Below are 20,439 nucleotides of genomic sequence, written 5' to 3'. Positions count from 1 at the left end.
GCATTTCAGTTCTGCTCCTGGCAAGATTGAGCCCCCCAGAGTAAGTATAATAGAACCTCAGAGTTATGAACACCTTGGGAATGAAGGCTTTTCGTAACTCTGAAATGTTCGTAACTCTGAAAAAAATGTTATAGTTGTTCTTTCAAAAGGTTACAACTGAACATTGATTTAACACAGCTTTGAAATTTTACTATGCAGAAGAATAATGCTGCTTTTAACCAGATTAATTTAAATGAAATAAGCACAGAATCAGTTTCCTTACCTTGTCAAATCTTTTTTTATTTTTAAACTTTCCCTTTATTTTTTTAGAAATGTATTGTATTTGCTTTTTTTTTATTTTGTCTCTGCTGCTGCCTGATTGTGTACTTCCGGTTCCAAATGAGGTGTGTGGTTGACCAGTCAGTTTGTAACTCTGGTGTTTCTAATTCTGAGGTGCTACTGAAATCAGATTGCTTTCCTTTTAAACACTTTCAGACAGGCAGCTATTACTGAGATAAAAGATGACATTTTCATCTAAATCTATGCAAATTATTCTTATTACTGCCCCAATAGTCATGTTTCTCTGGTCAGTCCTCCATGGTGAGTGAAGACTGAATTTCACTGCAAAACTTTGACTTTATAGTTCAGATAAGTAAAAAGAAAATCTTGAAATGGTTGGAATATCAACTGTTACAACAGCTCCAGTCTAAAATGTTTCTCTAGACCAGCGGTGGGCAAACTTTTTGGCCCGAGGGCCACATCTGGGTATGGAAATTGTATGACGGGCCATGAATACTCATGAAATTGGGGGTTGGGGTGTTGGAGGCTCCGGCTGGAGGTACCGGGCTCTGGGGTGGGGCCAGAAATGAGGACTTCAGGGAGTGGGAGGGAGCTCTGGTCTGGGGTAGGGGTGCGAGTGGGGGGGTGAGGGCTCTGGCTGGGGGTGCGGGCTCAAGGGTGCCATAGGGTAGGACCGAGGGGTTTGGAGGGCGGGAGAGTGATCAGGGCTGGGGCAGCGGGTTGGGGCCCTGGAGGGGGTCAGGGGTGCAGGCTGCGGTCAGCGCTTACCTCAAGCGGCTCTCGGAAGCAGCAGCATGTCCCCCCTCTGGCTCCTACGCAGAGGCATGTCGGTTCTGCATGCTCTCCCATCTGCAGGCACCGCCCCTGCAGCTCCCATTGGCCATGGTTGCCGGCCAATGGGGAGCCGTGGGGGCAGCGTGCGGAATCCCGTGGCAACCCCTACACGTAGGAGCGAGAAGGGGCACATGCTACTTCTTTCAGGAGCCACAGCATATGTGGAGCGGGGCAAGCCCTGGAACCTGCTCCCGGCGGGAGCTCGAGGGCCGGATTAAAAGGTCTGAAGGGCTGGATGCAACCCCCGGGCCATAGTTTGCCCACACCTGCTCTAGATAGATAAATCATCATGATGCTGTTCATATTCCTAAAGACACAGACCAGTCAGTAATTCTTCTTTGTTTTCTCACAGTGTAAAAGTCTAGGGCATTCTTTTGCAGAATACACTGGCCCCACTGTACTGCCTGTAAGATATGCCAACCATATCCATGAGCACATGTATTGTGAAAGTCAGATTCACCAGGAGTGTTTACAGTGCTTTTTCAGCATTCACAGTAGGCAACTGCATTAGTACATGCACATTAGCCCACTGATGTCAAATTTAATTACAGCCTCTGGCCTTCTCAGCAATCACAAGATCGATTTTAACAAGACAAAGTTGTGGCTTCATTAATGGCCTCCTTGTTTGCTAAGACACCAGATGTGCATGACTGTAGGAAAAACAGCCTAACCAAGTCCAGAGACCGAATTGTTTCTTAGTGCATGTCTAATGGGTTGGTCCTAGAAATGCTTTTCCCCTTTCTCTAGGGCTTGAGTCTGATCTTTGTTTAGAAGTGTGAATAACTTGGATAAAAAAACAGGGGCATATTTAGACACCATGGGCTAGATTATGCTTAAAGAAATAGTTCTGCAATAGGAAGGGTGAAGAAGCGCACTGCCCTACCAAGAGAACCTGAAGGCATTTATTCTGGCACAGTGCCTCCAGGGACATCAGAGACTCATGGGTCATAGCAGCCACTGCTACACCTTCTTGCAGGGTACACACTGTGCCATTCATTCCCTCACCAGGATCAGCTCTGCCATCTGCCTGCCTCTTGGAGAGCGTTACACCCTGAGCACAGTGACTGGCATCTGGTCCCTCTGAATGGTACAATGTGAGACAAGGCTTCATTCACGTTCACCTACTCGCCCCAAATCCTTGTCCAGCCCTAGTGGCAAGGAACAATCTGGCCCTATAAGAGCAACACAATTTAGCACTCAGCATAGTGATGGGCATGGTAAAAGAACGTAAACAGGAGAGAAAGGAATTAACTGTGTTGTACTCCATTGGTTTTGATAGCTGAGTGTGTGTGTGGATTTGACTGTGGGTAGGTATATTTGCTCCCATCATGGCTACCAAGCAAATATAATCAGGGTTTTACCCACATCTACAGCAAGATCGTATATGGGTTATTTGCATTATTTTGTCTACCTTTTCATGTGCCTCTTTCTGCATGTCCAGAAAAGGTTTCTAAGGTATTTGTTGTTATACATATTTCTTTTATATTATAAAGATCACAATATTAATTGTGACTAGTATTATATGAGCCAGATACAACCATTGGCTGAAACTTTAAAGCCTCAGCTCCCAAGCACTGCGTATGCAGCTCAAGGTAGAAATTTTTCCTCCTCTCTCTACCCTATTGCTTATTTTGCTTATATTCTTTCCACTTACCAACTCCCACAAAAAGCCGTGGTTAATTACTGTATTTTAAACATTCTTCTCGCGGGGATAACCTCATGGGAAATGCTTTTATTCCATGAGGGCATCAGGGGATCAGCAGCTGAGCTTTAAATTCATTTGTGTGTCGTAAGTGTCCTCCCTCTGCCTTGCCTTTCCTTTCCCCTACCATCTTCAGGTGTTACTACTGAAGTGGCTTTTCTATATCAGCACAGAGGCCAACTACTGAGCACTACTGAGACACAGAGCTGCAAAAGGTGGGCAATGGTTAAGCTTATCCCTTAGCAGCAGCACCCTTTCTCCTTCCCACTCACATCGCTGCAGGCCAGCCTAGAGTGAAGGGTAGATGGGAGGTCATTTTCCACTGTCCACCCAGCAAAGTTTGAATGGGATGCATCTGAGTCTTCACTTGACAAGTTCACTACTCAGAAGAGCTGCATCACCACAGGGACGAGGTGTTCTTATACCATTCTCTCCCCTGCATTCCATGTAAAACTCACTGACCAAAGCACTGTTCAGGGCTGATTAACTGAAGGCACCATTCAGCAAATGCTCAACTGGCCACTTTCAGACTGGGAGTCTTCTGCTTTGAGGATATGGAATCTGTGAGGGCACTCGGTGTGGAGGGCAATTCCTATGACTGCAGTCTGCAGAACACTCCTACTTCTTTGAGAAGCAATTCCTGTACAGCTATTTTCATGTTCAGACTCATCACTGGCACTGCTTTCACATCTAGCTAATCCTTTCTATCTATTTTAAATATTCTATTACTCTTCTTCAGAGCTGAAATAGGATCAAACCATTGTCTCCCATTTTGGCAGCATTTAACTTTTAAACAATCCAAGTACAGTCACACAAGGAAACGTTTGAATCCAGTACTAGTTTTCCTATATGAGCGCTCACAGAATTATGTTCCTTTAGAGAAATTCAGTATTAAAATAGTTCAGATCATTCAATTAAGTAACGTTTGGTTATTTAAGCAATAAGACTTGTGACAACTGTTCAATATTAATACACCAACAGGTTATGATACCATGCAGTATCACCACATTAGAGAGCCCTAAAATGGTTAATTTAAAACCAGAATTCTTCCATTCAGAGAATCAAAAGCCATGTGTTTCCTTTGGATTCTTAGAATTCCAAGGATCAATAATATCACCTGGGCATAGAATGTTGGTGATCAAGCTAATGTTTGCTTTGTCAGTGTAGTTTTATAATTTCAATTATTATCTATTCAAATTATTTTCACATTCAGGGATGTATTTTATATACATTTGTGTGCTTGAAGCCAAATCATTTTTCCACTGAAGCAGATGTGAGTTTTGCCATTGATTTCATAGAATCATAGAATATCAAGGTTGGAAGGGATCTCGGGAGGTCATCTAGTCCAACCCCCTGCTCAAAGCAGGACCAATCCCCACCTAAATCATCCCAGACAGGGCTTTGTCAAGCCTGACCTTAAAAACCTCAAAGGAAGGAGATTCCACCACCTCCCTAGGTAACGCATTCCAGTGTTTCACCACTCTCCTAGTGAAAAAGTTTTTCCTAATATCCAACCTAAACCTCCCCCACTGCAACTTGAGACCATTACTCCTTGTTCCGTCATCTGCTACCACTGAGAACAGTCTAGATCCATCCTCTTTGGAACTCCCTTTCAGGTAGTTGAAAGCAGCTATCAAATCCTCCCTCATTCTTCTCTTCCGCAGACTAAATAATCCCAGTTCCCTCAGTCTCTCTTCATAAGTCATGTGCTCCAGCCCCCTAATCATTTTTGTTGCCCTCCGCTGGACGTCTTCCAATTTTTCCACATCCTTCTTGTAGTGTGGGGCCCAAAACTGGACACAGTACTCCACATGAGGCCTCACCAATGCCGAATAGAGGGGAATGATCACGTACCTCAATCTGCTGGCAAAGCTCCTACTTATACAGCCAAAAATGCCGTTACCCTTCTTGGCAACAAGGGCACACTGTTGACTCATATCCAGCTTCTCATCCACTGTAACCCCTAGGTCCTTTTCCGCAGAACTGCTGCCTAGCTGCTCGGTCCCTAGTCTGTAGAAGTGCATGGGATTCTTCCGTCCTAAGTGCAGGACTCTGCACCTGTCTTTGTTGAACCTCATCAGATTTCTTTTGGCCCAATCCTCCAATTTGTCTTGGTCCCTCTGTATCCTATCCCTACCCTCCAGCATATCTACCACTCCTCCCAGTTTAGTGTCATCTGCAAACTTGCTGAGGGTGCAATCTACACCATCCTCCAGATCATTAATGAAGATATTGAACAAAACCGGCCCCATGACCAACCCTTGGGGCACTCCGCTTGATACCGGCTGCCAACTAGGCATGGAGCCATTGATCATTTACCCGTTGAGCCGGACAATCTAGCCAGCTTTCTATCCACCTTATAGTCCATTCATCCAGCCCATACTTCTTTATTTGCTGGCAAGAATACTGCGGGAGACCGTACCAAAAGCTTTGCTGAAGTCAAGGAATAATATGTCCACTGCTTTTCCTTCATCCACAGAGCCAGTTGTCTCATCATAGAAGGCAATTAGGTTAGTCGGACACGACTTAGAATCATAGAATAGAATAACAGGGTTGGAAGGGACCTCAGGAGGTCATCTAGTCCAACACCCTGCTCAAAGCAGGACCAATCCCCAATTTTTTTTTCTTGCCATTGGTGAATCCATGCTGACTTTTCCTGATCACTTTCCTCTCTTCTAAGTGCTTCAGAATTGATTCCTTGAGGACCTGCTCCATGATTTTTTCAGGGACTGAGGTGAGGTTGACTGGCCTGTAGTTCCCCGGATCCTCCTCCTTCCCTTTTTTAAAGGTGGGCACTACATTAGCCTTTTTCCAGTCATCTGGGACCTCCCGCACTCACCATGATTTCAGCGGGCCCAGCCATTGTGGGACCACTCTCTCCAGCAATCATCCTGTGCAACTGTTCTGTGCACTGGGGTTCTCTGCATGGAAGGAATGAAGAAAAGGAATTCTTCCCCAGAGATTTGGGGGGGGGGGGGGAATCAATCTGCAGCCAATACTCCAGCTTAATGACTGACGTAGACTCCATCATCCTAAAGTTCTTCCTACAGGAGAAGAGGAGCTGGAGGAAGAGCAGGAGGATCTATGTAGTGGCAAATCCTCCATCCCACCCTACCCCACCTATACCCAACCCCTATGCAATCTCCTGAAAGGGGTCCCTTTGAAATAGGAGAGGAGCAGTATGTCACTCAAAGTGTTTAAAACCAGGAAAAGCATGAATAAATGGATATCAGGAACAGGTACATCTCTCTTCAATCTGTGACTGGTAAGAAAACTTTGCCTCATCCTATCAGACTCAGACCTAGTCATGGTGACTTTAACTCATGTGTTCATGACTTCTTGATTATTGCAACTCATTATACTTAGGAATGAAGCCACACAGACTGGAAGAGCTGCAACTGGAACAGAGTATGGCAGTCCACCTGATAGGCAACACACGTGAGCACCATGAGTACATCCCCCAATACTTCAATTTCTGCAGAGGCTCTCCATTGAATTCAAAATCTAATTCAGGCTCTCAATGATTACAGATTGAGTTGTGGTTGCTCAACACTTCCGAAATTTAGGCTCTAGGAGTCTAAAGCTGGGGACCCAGAACTGAGGCACTCACTGATACAGGCCACTTTTGGAATAAACTTTTTTTCTGATGCAGTTTCCTAATCTGCAGAGGTGGATAATAATACTTAAGCACACTCTGCCACGCATTTTGTAACCAAAAACTACATACTTTTTAAACTGTAAGTTAATGTTATCCTTACGACTTGGAAAGCCCCTCAGTCATTTCTTGGAAATTAAAAGAATCTGCTGTTAAAATAGCAAGAATGAAGAAGCAGAAAATTATCACTTAAAGATTCTTGAAAAGGAGATTCAAAAATATGGACCCATGAAGCATGTTTGTGAGCTGTCTTGTTCTGACATGGATCTGTCCATTACAAACTTCAAATAAACAATACATAAAATTTTCTCAGAATGCAGGTTTCATAATTCTGGGAAATCTGTGAGATAATCAGAAAATTTCGCCTTTGTAATGCAGGAGCCAGATTAATATTCTCAAATAATACCATTTCTTCAGAAAATACTGACTTCAGTGGGAAATTTGACGTGAATTTACTAAATACACTTGTTCACTGACACCAGGTCATCTCTACACTATGGGTGCTACACATGGGCAGCAGGTGAACCCCTGCTTTGGGGAGGCTAGCCCGCTGGCCATGCTCCTTCCGCCCGAGGCCCGCCCGTAACAGGAGGAGCCCTGAGGGCCCCACCCCAGCCATGCTGCCGCCCCCACTGAGCCGAGCTGCCACTCCCCCCTCCCCCGCAGCTGCTGGCATCCTTGAGCCGCTGGGCGAAACTGCTCCCCGGGACGGGCCGAGAGCCCGGCCCTGCCAAGCACGGGTCCGAGCCGCTGGCCCCTGTGAGCTGGGATGCTGGGTCGAGCCTCCAGCCCTGCCAGGCCGAGCCATCCCCCTATCCTCCATGAACTGATCTAGTTCTTTTTTGAACCCTGTTATAGTCTTCACCTTCACAACATCCTCTGGCAAAGAGTTCTACAGATTGACTGTGCGTTGTGTGAAGAGATACTTCCTTTTGCTTGTTTTAAACTTGCTGCCTATTAATTTCATTTGGTGACCTGTAGTTTTAAAAATAGATAGAATAGCTAGCCCTTTCGCCACTAAAGCCTAGAATGACTTTCTGGAAGGCTCAGGCTTATGGCCCACTTACGACATTATAGTGAATAAAGCCTAGGGGCAGAGTGCTTAGTACCGTGAGTGGCTCCATGACTTTCAGTGGGATTACTCACAGAAGTAAAGTTACTCACATGAGCATTTGCAGGATCAGGCCTTCAACTATTACCAGTAACTGAGCACAAGTTTGTCCAATTAACAGCTTTGCTTAAGACCAGATTGCACCTTGCCCTTGTGGGGGGATGTTGGTAGAGGCACAAAAGCTTTCCCCAATGAAGCCCTGCCAATGGCCAGCCATAGTCACTGCATTTGAGGGACCACAGAGACCGATCCCTCTGTGCACACCCCAGGAAGAGAAATCTCCTCAAAGGAAGAGGAGAAGGAGGAAGGACTAGAGCAGGCTAAGCACAGGATTAGGGATAGCATGCTTATCTGGAAGTTCAGGGATGGATGGATTGTGTCTCCCCATGGTGAAATCCCTTGCTGAGCTCCCATCGGGGTATCAGCTCTATGAATCTACTCAAGACTGAGTTATAAAGGTATAATATAGCCCTTCATAGCCAAATGTTGTAAATTAATAGATTAGTATCTGTTGCCCTTTCATCAATCTGAGGAACATCTCATTCAATGAGAAGAGTAACATGGGGCCTGTAGAAATCAATAGCAGAGAGTGTGTTGTTAAAAAAAAGAGGTGGCAGTTATTTCAGTGCACTGCGCTACTAAAATCTTGTTTAGAAGAATATTACATTAATGTCAGACAGTGAAAGTAAGGAGAGTCACAGATTAGGATGAAACATAAAAGAGAGACGATGGTCCAGTGGTTAAGGTGCTAGCATAGGACTTGGGAGACCCAGCTTCTCTCTTCCATTACAGACCTTGGTCAAGCCACTTAAGGCCCAGATCCTCAAAGGTAAATAAGCACCTAACTACCATTGATTTTAATGGGAGTTAAGTGCCTAAATACCTTTGAGGAGCTGGGCCTTAGGGAACTGATGCACAGAGAGGCTATCTGTAAAATGGGGATATTAGCACTTCCCTGCCTCAGAGGGGAGTTGTGAGGATAAATATGTTAAAGATTGTGGAGAGAGTCCAGAGAAGAGCAACAACAATGATTAAAGGTCTAGAAAACATGACGTATGAGGGAAGATTGAAAAAATTGGGTTTGTTTAGTCTGGAGAAGGGAAGACTGAGAGGGGACATGATAACAGTTTTCAAGTACATAAAACATTGTTACAAGGAGGAGGGAGAATTGTTTTTCTTAACCTCTGAGGAAAGGACAAGAAGCAATGGGCTTAAATTGCAGCAAGGGTGGTTTAGGTTGGACATTAAGAGTAGAGAGGTTATTTTATCTCTGTATTTGGCACTGGTGCAACCACTGCTGGAATACTGTGTCCAATTCCTAACTGTCAGAGTGATTAAGCACTGGAATAAATTGCCTAGGGATGCTGTGGAAATCTCCATCATTGGGGATTTTTAAGAGCAGGTTGGACAAATACCTGTCAGGGATGGTATAGATAATACTTAGTCCTGCCTTGAGTGCAGGGGACTGGACTAGATGACCTCTTGAGGTCCCTTCCAGTTCTATGATTCTATGATTGTGAGATGCACAGATACCATAGTAATGAAGGTCATAAGAATACCCATGACAGTTTACCAAAGTCCAACAGGGAACATTAATAAGGCTGTAAATCTAATTTACAATATTTTTCCAAGAGTGAGCACAATAAAGTGTTATATTTGAATTAAACAGAAAGAAAACAAAGGAGCAGAGATTACAACCTATCTAGATTGCCATTTAATGAATCAGACATAGGCACACATTCCAGTGTCTGAGATATGCACAAATATTAGATAATCTTTCTTCAGCAGTGTAATAAAGCCCCATGTCTGCCTCTGTCAGTGTGTAAATTGTGGGCCATCTCCAGGCGTCATTATATGCATGGAATGCCTATTGAATTCAATGAGAATTTTTCATGTGAATTGATATACCTAGTTCAGAGATTATAAAGCCAGAAGGGACCCTGTAATCACCTGGTCTCACCTCCTGTATAGCACAGACACAGAACATCTAATCTTGATTTAAAAATGGTCAGTAATGGAGAATCCACCACAACCCTTAGTATACTGTTCCAACGGTTAATTACTCTGACCATTAAAAGGTATGCCTTATATCCAGTCTGAATTTGTCTAGCTTCAACTTCCAGTCCTTGGATCATGCTCTACCTCTCTCTGCTAGATTGAAGTGCCCATTATTAACTATTTGTTCCCCATGTACATACTTACAGTCTATAACCAAGTCACTTCTTAACCTTCTTTTTGTTAAGCTAAATAGATTGAGGTCCTGGAGTCTACCACTATAAGGCATGTTTTATAATCCTTTAATCAGTCTTGTGACTCTTCTTTGAACACTCGCCAATTTATCAATATCCTTCTTAAATTGTGCAAACTAGAATTGGACACAGTATTCCAGCAGTGGTTGCACCAGTGCCAAATACAGAGATAAAATAACCTTTCTACTCCTGCTTGAGCTTCCCCTATTTAGGCATCCCAGAATTGCATTAGCTCTTTTGGTCACACCATCACATGTTCAGCTGATTATCCACCACAACCCCCAAATCTTTGTCAGAATCACTTACTGCTTCCCTTTTGTAACCATATGTAACCTTCAGCCCTTCTGAGTGACAAAAACTTATCAGTCTAGGAAGTATTTTGATGGAACAATACAAAGGCTGACAAACCAAAAATTTCACCATGTTCCTAAAAATGACATTTCTATCAGCATTTTCTGAAGCCTGAAGTGCAGTGCACTTGTAGTCATCCACACCTATTTACATCAAAGCCAAACTATTAGTTTTAATTATTCAGAGACATTCCTCTCCCATGCTCCCTGAAGAGTCTCACGTCTGGGTACAGACAGTAACAAAGAAACCGCTCAATTTCCTATTGTGATACAGAGAAGTTTTAGTTTCTCTCTCCCCCCGGTTATTTCCTTAGGAAGGGTACTTTAATTTTATACAGCACGTGTTTACTCTGACCTCTGACCAGCGAATGTCTGGCGCTGGATACAATTTGTATGAAATAAACTCGGTTCTTAATTATTGTGGGTGAGGCATCACCAGCGCCTGCAGTACGCCAGGAAAGACGAACTGACTGAACAGCATCATTCCCTAAAACCCACTGAGGGGTTCCTAATATGGAGACAAAACCAAACCTGCTGCAGACCGGGAGAAAGGCCAGCGGCTTGGTGCTGAATCCCCGGTCAGCAGGACCATCAGACCCAGCATAACCCAGAGCTGTCAACACACACACACGAGGTTTCCGAAGGGCCAAGCAAGCCCCCGCAGCCTTCCCAACGCAGCGGGGCTCCGCCCGCGCGGCTGCAGCCCAGGCGCTCCGCGGGGCCGCGGCGGGGCTGCGAGCGCCGCTGGCCCGGCGCCAGGCTGCGGGGCCGGCCCGGCCGGGGGCGCGGTTACCTATGGAGATCTCCTGCGCGAAGGCCAGCGAGATGAGCAGCAGGGGCAGCCCCACGGCGACGCAGGTGACCAGCTTGTCCAGCGCCAGCTCCAGCCGCAGCCCCTTGTACTTGGGCTCGGAGGGCTCCTTCAGCAGGAAGTCGGAGAAGACGTACTCGGTGGCGATGTGGGCGATGGCCATGGCGAGCACGGGCCGGGCCGGGCCGGGCCGGGCCGGACAGGGGGCGCCCTCCGCACCCCGCGGGCCTGGGAGCGCCCGGCACGCAGCCGGCCCCGCTCCTTTCGCTTTGCTTCCTGCTCCCGCCTGCCCCCGGCGCCCCGCCCGGCTCCCGCTCTTTGTCCGGCTCGCGTCCCCCCTCCCTCCGAGTGGGGCCGCGGCGCCGCCTGCCCCTCCCCGGGCAGCGCGCCCGGCTCTCGGGCCCTGGCGCCGCGGCCGGCCCAGGGCGGGAAGGAGGCGGGGCCGGGGGTAGCTCCGGGTGTGGCCCTCAGAAAGGGGGCGGGCGGTGGCAGGATTGGGCCCCGCTGGCTGGGCGCAGGGGTAGGGGCGGTGGCAGGATTGGGCCCACCCAGGAGTGGCCCGGGCAATATCTGGTCCATGCCCTAGAACCGTCCCCGTGGCCCTAACTTAGATAGGAGCGTCTGGGTTGGTGGCGTGGGTGCCCCAAGCCCCATCCCTCCACCCAAACAATCTTGTGAATCTTCCTCCTTGTGGTTATGGGGATGAGGGCCTCCCTGCCTGTCCCATCTTGTAGAAAGATGCAGTATCAGAGGCCAATGGGCCTGATGCTCCAGTCACAATGGTTTTAAGCCAAGGTAGTTTCCACTGATTTTGGTGAAGTTACTCCTGGTTTATAGCAGTGGGAGCGGAGAAGCAAGCCAGAGATCTCATGTGGGGGAGAGTAGAGTAGAGCTCTGAGGGCCAGATTCATTCTCCACAGATAAATTGTGGCAGCCTGCACTGAATTTAGGCTAAAAGGTGCTGAGCCTCAGCACCGCTACACTTGGCAGTTCAGAGCCCCAGCACCTCTAGGCGTGCTGCATCAGTTATGAATGTAGAAAAATTACTTGAGCCCCAGCACCTCTGTCATGACAAATTAAACCCTGGGTTACTCCCAGTGCTTCTTACAAGTTGCATCCTGTATTTGTACTGCCACCTGGCTACTCTCCAGCCTGTAATACCCAGTAGAAAGTATGTGGAATGGCAACTAGCTATGACTGAATGTTAATATCTTATTTGTACAGGGAGAGAAAAGAAAATTCTCCCATCTAAACCATCTGATCTCTGGCTTCAAAGGTCCACTAACTTTCTGTGGGAATTTTTGTTTTTGGATTGAATCCAGTGAACTCCTTTCCCTTGTGTTTATGGGATAACTCCTGCTTTCTGCACAGCCAGAGGGCCCAGGAGGCAATGGAACCAGACTGCATGTGTTACCGGTTCATTGATTTTTAAGGGGCAACCCACTTTCACATAATAAAAATCTCAGAAATTAATGATGAAAATGACCAAGATGTCAAGTGCTCTGGCATGCAGAACCCTATTCACTTCAACTGAAGTTCCACACACAGAATGTTTGTGGGATCAAGGTCCTAACAAGACAGCTAACCCACCCTCCTTGTCAGTGTAGGATTGTAGCATCCACTACAAGGCAGGGATGGTATCTATCTCTGCTTTTGTTTGGAAAGAGCCTTGCACATTTTGGGTATTACCACAAGCTAAACAATGAATAGGTAAATAAATATTCTCCAGTTCAGCTATAAATGATTTGGTGAGAGGGGCTTCTTCCTAACGTCTGACAGAACTTAGCATTAAAACATTTTCCGGATATTCAGCCTAAAATTTGAAGGTACAGGGAGACCTGCTGTCCTTGAGGGCTTGTTTGGGATTTGCATCTGAAGTGAGAATGCTATGCTATTCTAACAAAGCTCCTGGAGAAAATTGGGGCAGTCAACCCTATATTGCTAGGTGCAGTACACACATGCAATAAAAAGTCAGACTCTGCCACTAAAAGCTTACACTCTTAGCATATGGTGAGAGAGAAAAAATAAGCAGGGAGGGAAAGTGGGGAAGGACAAGGTAACAGTGAAACTATAATGTTTGGTACACTAACAGCATGAAGCTTTGCAGTTATGTTGAAGACATTTTGGAATACCTCATCTCTGTTCCACCACAACCACCCAATTCAAATAAAAAAGAGTTTCTGTATTAAAGAAGCTGTCAGAAGGTTCATACAAATGGTAATTGTTTTATTATTAATACATTAAAATTTTAAACCTTATATAAAAGGCTAAATTATACCATTCAGATATTTTATTATTCTGTTTTAAACATCAAACACATATACGGAAAACAGAAATAAAAATACCAAAATAATGTTGATTTATTTATGGTGCATGATGGGTGAAAGCCTTAACTCTATTTGTATATAGTACGCAAGAATTCTGGACACATGAATAGTATTTAACAAAGAACAAGACACCTCAATGCTAGTGGTTACATAGTGGAAAGAAACTAGTGTTTAGAATGTCTGTGGTTCCCTGAATGGTATTAGGTTTAGCCAGCTATAAAGGAAGCTTTAAAAGTAATGATTGAAGGAGTGTTTGTGGTACAATGTACAGTAAAAGCTGTTTTATCCGGCACTTCACCAGCTGGAAAGCTCTATAAACCAGCATTTCTGATCCTCAGTGAAATTCTGGTTTATAGTCCAGTTGGCGTGGAGACGGCAGGGGGTTGGGGTGCAGGAGGGGGTGTGGAGCGCAGGCTCTGGGAGGGAGTTTGGGCGTGGGAAGGGGCTCGGGGCAAAGGGTTAGGGCATGGGATGCGGTGCAGGGTGCCAGATCTGGGAGGCGCTCATCTCGTGTGGCTCCCCACAAGCGGCGACCTGTCCCAGCTGCTCCTAGGTGGAGGCGCAGGAGGCAGCTCTGTGCACTGCTTCCGCCCACAGGTGCTGCCCCCGCAACTCCCATTGGCTGTGGTTCCCAGCCAATAGGAGCTGCAGAGCTAGTGCTCGGGGCAGGATGGAGGCAGCACGCGGAGCTGCCTTCCGTGTCTCCGCCTACGAGCAGCCAGGACTGGTTGCCACTTGTGGCGAGCTGCTTGAGGTGAGCATCCCCTAGATCTAGCACCCAGCACCCCGCACCCCATCCTGTGCTCCACCCCACTGCACTGAGCCATCTCCCATGCCCCAACCCCTGCCCTGAGCCCCCTCCCGCACCCAAATTCCCTCCCAGCGCCCGCACCCTGCACCCCCCTCCCACACCCAAACTCCCTCCCTCTTATTTAACCCTCATTTTTCACTTACCAGCACCTCCCATTTCCCCAACATGCCGGATAAAACAGCTTTGACTATAATTGCTATCCTAATTCTGAGCCCAGTCCTGTAACTTTAACTCACACAAGTCATTGTTCTTGCAGGACTTCTTGAATGAGTAATGGTTGCAAGATCAGACCTCTTATCTAGAAAGCTTTTTGTTTTGCTTTTAAAGAACCAGAAGAAAACAAAAGAATCAAGGAAACACTGAGAAATACCCCACACCTCAAGGATTTTGTTTAACACCTTTTATCTGTTGGTGATCTTGGCATTAATCCAGAACACCATTAACCTATGTTCAAAGTGACTGTCGGTAAAGTTCCCTACAAGGGAATTATGACATTATGCACCAACTCGAGTTTATGCTGAAAATCAAACTCAGTTAAATTATTTCACAGATAAAAGATTGCTTTAGTTTTGGAGTTCATCCACCAAGGTTGTAAGTGATATGAACATCCTTGTGGCAGAAATAAACAATAGGTCATTCAAAATGAGCTGTAAACATTAAAGTATCACTATATATAAGGCCTGATTCTATGCCCTTATTAACACTGAGGGCTTGTCTACATTACCCGCTAGATCGACAGCGGGGATTGATTTATCATGTCTAGTTTAGACGCGATAAATCAACCGCCGAGCACTCTCCCGTCGACTCCGCTTCCGCTTCTCACTCCGGCGGAGTACCGGTGTCGACGGGGGAGTGTCAGCCGTCTACTTACCACAGTGAAGACACCGCGGTAAGTAGATCTAAGTATGTTGACTTCAGCTATGTTTTTCACGTAGCTGAAGGTGCATAACTTAGATCGATCGCCCTCCTGCCCAGTGTAGACCGGGCCTGAGTAAGTACTTGACTTCCTGAGTAATCTCATTGAAATCAGGGAGTAAGCTACTACTCAGTGTAAGTATAGGTCACAGAATCAAGCCCACAATAAGAAGTAGTTATAAAACCAGATGACTTTCTCTTTAGTAACCCAAGGCCAGATTTTTGCTGTGTTTTGGGGGCCAGAATTTTAAAGGTATTTAGGTACCTAAAGATGCAGATAGGCACCTTGCTACCTAATTCAATGGTAGTTAGGCTGCTAAATGCTTTTAAAAAAATCCCAGATGCCTATCTGCATCATTAGATGCCTAAAAACCTTTAAAATTTTGGCCCCCAAAACAGAAATCTCATTTAATAGGGTAAAGGAAGAGAACTCCTAAACTTTTGGTAGATTCAGTGGGCCAGATTCTGTTCTCAGATTGTGTCAATCCATAGTATCTCCAGTGAATCAATTGATTTGTTCCAGATTTACACTAGCTCACGCAGAATCTGGCACACTGAAAATAGTTCAACATAGCACTACCCAATAGAGATCCCATTAAGCAACTGTTTTATCACAGAGGCTATGGGCCAAATTCTGCCCTCACATACACCCATGCAAACCCATTGCACTCAGTGGAAACGCAAAGATGATGTACTGAACTTGAGAGCATAAAAAGTAATACGCAGGACCAAATTAAGCACAAGATTCTGTTAAAATCTCTTTAAAGTCAATAGGTTTGTACACATATTTGAGAGTAATTCTGCAAATTAGAGCTGTGTAAAATTTTCATTACAAAACCAAGGCCATGCAAATCTCACCTGTTTTGGATTCATTAAGAGTTACTGTCTGTGGCCTGATCCAAAGCTATTGAAGTCAATAAGAGTCTTTACATAGACTTCAGTGGGCTTTGGATCAGGCTCCTCCTCCTGCTCACATTGACTATAGGGGAAGTCCAGTGAGCCCTAGAAAGTAAACCCAGGTGGGTTAACATGTTCACTGATGCTTGTCCATCTTTTGAGGGAATCTAGGGCCAATAATAGGTTTGCATAAAAAGAAATGTCTGGGCTTTATTGTGGGTTTGACTAGGTTTCTCAGTGTGTTTTACTGTTTATTTGAACCAGAATCTCCAAGCACAATGAACATGAACTGAAACTGGAGAAAAGGTTTGCATAAACCCTCTACCCTGTTGAGTTTCTCATTGCTCCAGTCGCAACTCAATTCAAATTCTAAAAATAATATTGTTTGGCTACACTTTACAGCATTAAAAGAATCAGAAGCCGAATGCATTTTATCAGCTCTCAAAGCCAAATCCTGCTTGCCTAACTCAAGTGAGCAATCTCATTGATATCAGTGGGACCTCTCAAGTATAAGGGCAGGTCTACACTACTGCTTATGTTGATATAACTTACGTTGCTCAGGGGTGTGAAAAAGCCACCCCCCCGAGTGATGCAAGTTAGACCAATCTAAGCGCCGGTGTGTCCTGAAATTAAGCAGGTAACACTACATTGATGGGAAACGCTCTCCCGCCAACATAGCTCTCACGGAGGTGGAGTAATTCTGCCGACAAGAGAGCGCTCTCCCGTTGGCATAGAGCATCGTCACCAGACGCGCTACAGCAACAGAGCTGCATTGATGCAGCTGTGCCGATGTAGCACTTCTAGTGTACACTAGCCCTAAGTCTGAGCCTGCTCCCATTGAATTCAATGGCACAACTCACACTGACTTCAACAGAGCAGAATCAGGCTGCAAAGACAAGCAGTGTACGGTCATCAGGTCCTAAGCCTGCAGTCTGTGTCACACGTGACTTACGGCTACAGGATTGGGCTCTCTCTTTGTAAACTTCACAAACATATCTTGCCTCAAATATACCAACAATATACAATGAAATCCAACAGAGCTCTAGAAAGGGTCCCCAAAATACAGATTTACAGGGAATCAGTTGGGAGCGCACACTGGGGTTGCACAGACCTGTAGTATGTCCTTTTTCTCTGACAAGTGATGAGGATGATGAGGGTTAATACTGTTGCCAGAAGAACAAGTCCAACAGAAAAAAGGGCTATGAGTGTTGAGCTAGCTTCTCCTGCACCCAGAGCTTTGCCTAAGAATTTTATTCCTTCTCTGTCACCACCTGTCAAAACGAGAAATAGCGTATGAGAAGTCTGTACATCCATCGGCTTAAGTTTATATTATTTAAATAAAATGGATCCATACCCTTTACAGTATCCTGGTGTTTTACATTAATTGAGTCATATGCTGTGGTTGTTACTCCTCCTTCTAAAGGAACGTTGTTGTCTGTGTAAAAAAATTAAAGCTTACCTAGGCTGAAAATAGGATAAAGCAGCAGATTTTAGTGGTCTGAAAAAACAGTGAATGCGTCATTTATTCTACGTGGGTAACTCAAATAGAATTTCTGATTAGGCCAACAAAATTTCGTGCAGAGCTCAAGGGTAGTTGGATAGTTTTAAGGGCAAAATTTCCCTTTCTTATGTAAGCAGGAAGAGGACTTCAGTAGCTGATCTAGGTGAGCCTGGGTGCTCAGCATGATGGGACTGCTTGCCCAAATGATCACTTTTGGCTGGTGTTGGATCCCCAGACCCCTTGTTATTGGGGCAGGAGTAATAAAGGGTTGTTATCTTTGCTTGAATCGAGGACAGCAGAACTGTACTTGGCATAGCCCTATGGATGGAGTCACCCTGAACTAAATGGCACTCACTAGGTAGGGGACATGGGTTCCACAGCCCAGTGAGTTAAGAAAAAGTGGATATAGACATTTGTATCTGGTGGTGTGGGCCTTGCTTAGTGGCCATTGATATTATTTGACTGTTCTTTTCTCCATTATGTAATAAAAGAGCTAATTTAGACTTACTTGAGAGTCTTGTTACATGCTGCAGAACTGAAATCACTGATATCTAGGTCTAAGTATTAGATCTGCTTTGGGATAGTGTCTCTGATGCAAGAGACTGCTCAGTGTACAACAGCAGTGAGGGTCCCTCACCAAGAATTGCAATTGTTGAGAGCTGTGTTAAGTGGTGGGCTGTGAAGACATTTTGGTGATGGCCAGCAGGTTAGCTGGTGGAGAGGTGCAGTGATTGGCAGAGTGGCTCGTGGAGAGGGCCAGAGCAGAGCCCTCCAGAGAGGCTTGGTGATTGAGCAGCTGGCAGAGAGAGGTGGTGCGTGAGTGCCTGAGCAGCAGAGCATGTAAAGTACCTCCTTGCCCTCCCACTCCAATCAGGGCAGGAGATGAACTCTGCAGATGCACCTCTGAACTCTGAGCCTGCGCTGACCAAGGACAGCAACTGTGAGTGGGGTGCAGAGAAGGGATGGGCATGTTAAAGGGACTTTTGGGTTGTTGGACTTAAGAACCTGAGGAGAAAAGGACACTGCCCAACTTACCTGGGGTTGCGTCTTTTGCTCATGGTCTATGTTTATGAACCCTGTTTGCGGTGCTTCCCCAATTTAATGCTGAGTTACTTCCCTCCTTTTATTTATTTATTTTTTTGCTACACTCAGACTCTGTGCTTGCGAGAGAGGAAATATTGCCTCTTAGAGGCACCCAGGGCGTGGTGTGTAATTGTCCCAGGTCACTGGGTGGGGGCTCAAGACCGTTTTGTGTTGTATTGTTGAAAAGGAACCCCTAGATACTGAACCCAGCCCTTGTTGTTGCCAGCTCTGACTTATAAACAGCAGAGATCTCTGTTGCATTAGTTCTGCATGCTTTCACTCAGATCAAGAGAAGTTTCACACCCAGAATAAGTGCAAATTACAGAATGGTTTCACATTCGACAGTGAAGGGGAATTTCGGCTTAACCCTTACAATTGCTATTGGCAAAATCCATTGTGTATTCCTCCATCTCCTACGGAGGAGGGGTACAGGAGCCACTGAATGTGCTGTAGCAGCTGTGGAGCACCAGGTCAGGGGAGACTTTCTTTCCCAAGCCCCTGTGGACATTCCCAGAGCACAGTATCATTACCCCAGCTGTGGGCAGGATTTGCCTGATAAACATATTTCCATGTAAGAATGTGCCCCCTGAGAAGAGTTTATAAATTGTCTTTTTACCAGAAATGAAATGAAAATGTTCTCCGCGTGTAAGATTTCCAAATGACTTGATGGGAAAATCTCTCAAGCACAACATGCATTAAATGGGCTTGCTTTTGCATGAGCTGTGTACTCACAATTCCCACTGGAATCAATGGGCATTATTCACTGGCAGGACTGGGTCCAATGTCTGTATCTAATATTCTTCATCACCCTCCCCAGTTATTCCAACTCACCTGCTATAGGTTTTTACTTCATTTTTTCTAATTTTCTTTTGTTTTAAGACAGCCTTTAAAGAGCAGACAGCTTTTCTTTAGGGCTATATTTTCAGAGAAGCTCAACACTAGAGATGGTTGGAAAATATTTGCTTTTTCCTCCTGTGGAAAGTTTTAAGTTTTGGGCAAGTAACTTGACACTAATTTGTCCCTGCACCAAAACATTTCAATTCTAAAATGCCCCTAGAGTGCCTCATGCTCTCATTCTCCTCTATATGCTGGGCTACCTGGTAGGGCTACATCTTCCATGATGCACCTTGGTATCCCTTCTAGATGAGGGGAGACAGTGCCTCATAAAAGTCACCTTGCCATGGTACAATATGGTAGATGAAGTCTGGCAGGAAAACCCCCCAGGGTCACAGACAATGGGAACATGAAGCAGCTGGACTACAATTCCCATGAGGCAGTGCGGCAGCATTTCAGAATAAAAATATTTTTATGTTTGACTGAAAACAGGTGTTCAGTTTGTCGATAAAAGAACGGAACTTTTCTATGTAAAACAGATACCTCGAAAAAAATTAATTTAGTCAAAACCCCAATTTTCCATAAAAAAACAGTTTTGACAATAAATTTTCAGTCAGCCTAATCAACATACAACAGCTCCCATTAGTAGCTAAATGTACCATGTTCTATTGGTGTTGAAACAGGAAGCTCTCAGTCTAGCCACAACTCTAGGATCTCAGCATCTACCTAAGGATGATTCCAAAACTCAAAGCTGACCTACACAGTCAAATGGCAACTCTTCGCTGTGCTAACAGCCCAGGCCAACACTGGATGAACTTGTACCACACCTTATGAGAGCTTGATCAGACTGACATTTAGGCTACATTTGCCAGGTATGAAGTCAACATTCCAGAACAATCACTTTGTGTCATAAGCTGTGACAATGATTTATAAAAATAGGCTATTAATGTGCGTAAAGAGGCGTTTAAAAGAGTATGACTTTAGAGCAGAAGTACAATGTACTGAAGCTGCGCCTCCTCCCATTTGACATAAAGATAGTGCTGTGCATTTACAGGGATTCTCCTCAGAAAGGCTCAAAAG

The 20,439-nt window shown here is 45.3% G+C and overlaps 2 protein-coding genes across 6 annotated transcripts in view; both read right to left on the bottom strand.

The window, feature by feature from the left end:
* PANX1 (pannexin 1) overlaps window positions 1-17,138 on the bottom strand; it is a 51,582-nt gene extending 34,444 nt beyond the window's left edge. Inside the window, exon 1 of one of the 3 annotated variants that reach the window (XM_084637033.1) lies at window positions 17,053-17,138. Coding sequence is in view for 1 of the 3 variants with exons in the window: in XM_084637031.1 (XP_084493157.1) it covers window positions 10,974-11,154 (181 nt within the window). In the remaining 2 variants the exon portion in view is untranslated. Of the gene's footprint in view, window positions 1-10,973; window positions 11,374-17,052 lie in introns of those variants that run through there. The other 2 variants (XM_084637031.1, XM_084637032.1) reach the window with 2 other exon arrangements.
* HEPHL1 (hephaestin like 1) overlaps window positions 14,068-20,439 on the bottom strand; it is a 66,534-nt gene continuing 60,162 nt past the window's right edge. Inside the window, exons 19-20 of one of the 3 annotated variants that reach the window (XM_084637008.1) lie at window positions 17,296-17,376; window positions 14,068-17,212 (exon numbers count right to left, since the gene is read on the bottom strand). In XM_084637008.1, coding sequence (XP_084493134.1) covers window positions 17,010-17,212; window positions 17,296-17,376 — 284 coding nt within the window. In that variant the 3' untranslated portion in view covers window positions 14,068-17,009. Of the gene's footprint in view, window positions 17,213-17,295; window positions 17,377-20,439 lie in introns of those variants that run through there. The other 2 variants (XR_014712699.1, XR_014712700.1) reach the window with 2 other exon arrangements.

The sequence above is a fragment of the Lepidochelys olivacea genome, assembly GCF_965140295.1.
Source record: "Lepidochelys olivacea isolate rLepOli2 genome assembly, chromosome: 1".
In the NCBI taxonomy this organism is placed as follows: domain Eukaryota; kingdom Metazoa; phylum Chordata; order Testudines; family Cheloniidae; genus Lepidochelys; species Lepidochelys olivacea.
Note: the sequence above shows the minus strand (reverse complement) of the source record. Positions and strands in the feature narration are given on the sequence as shown.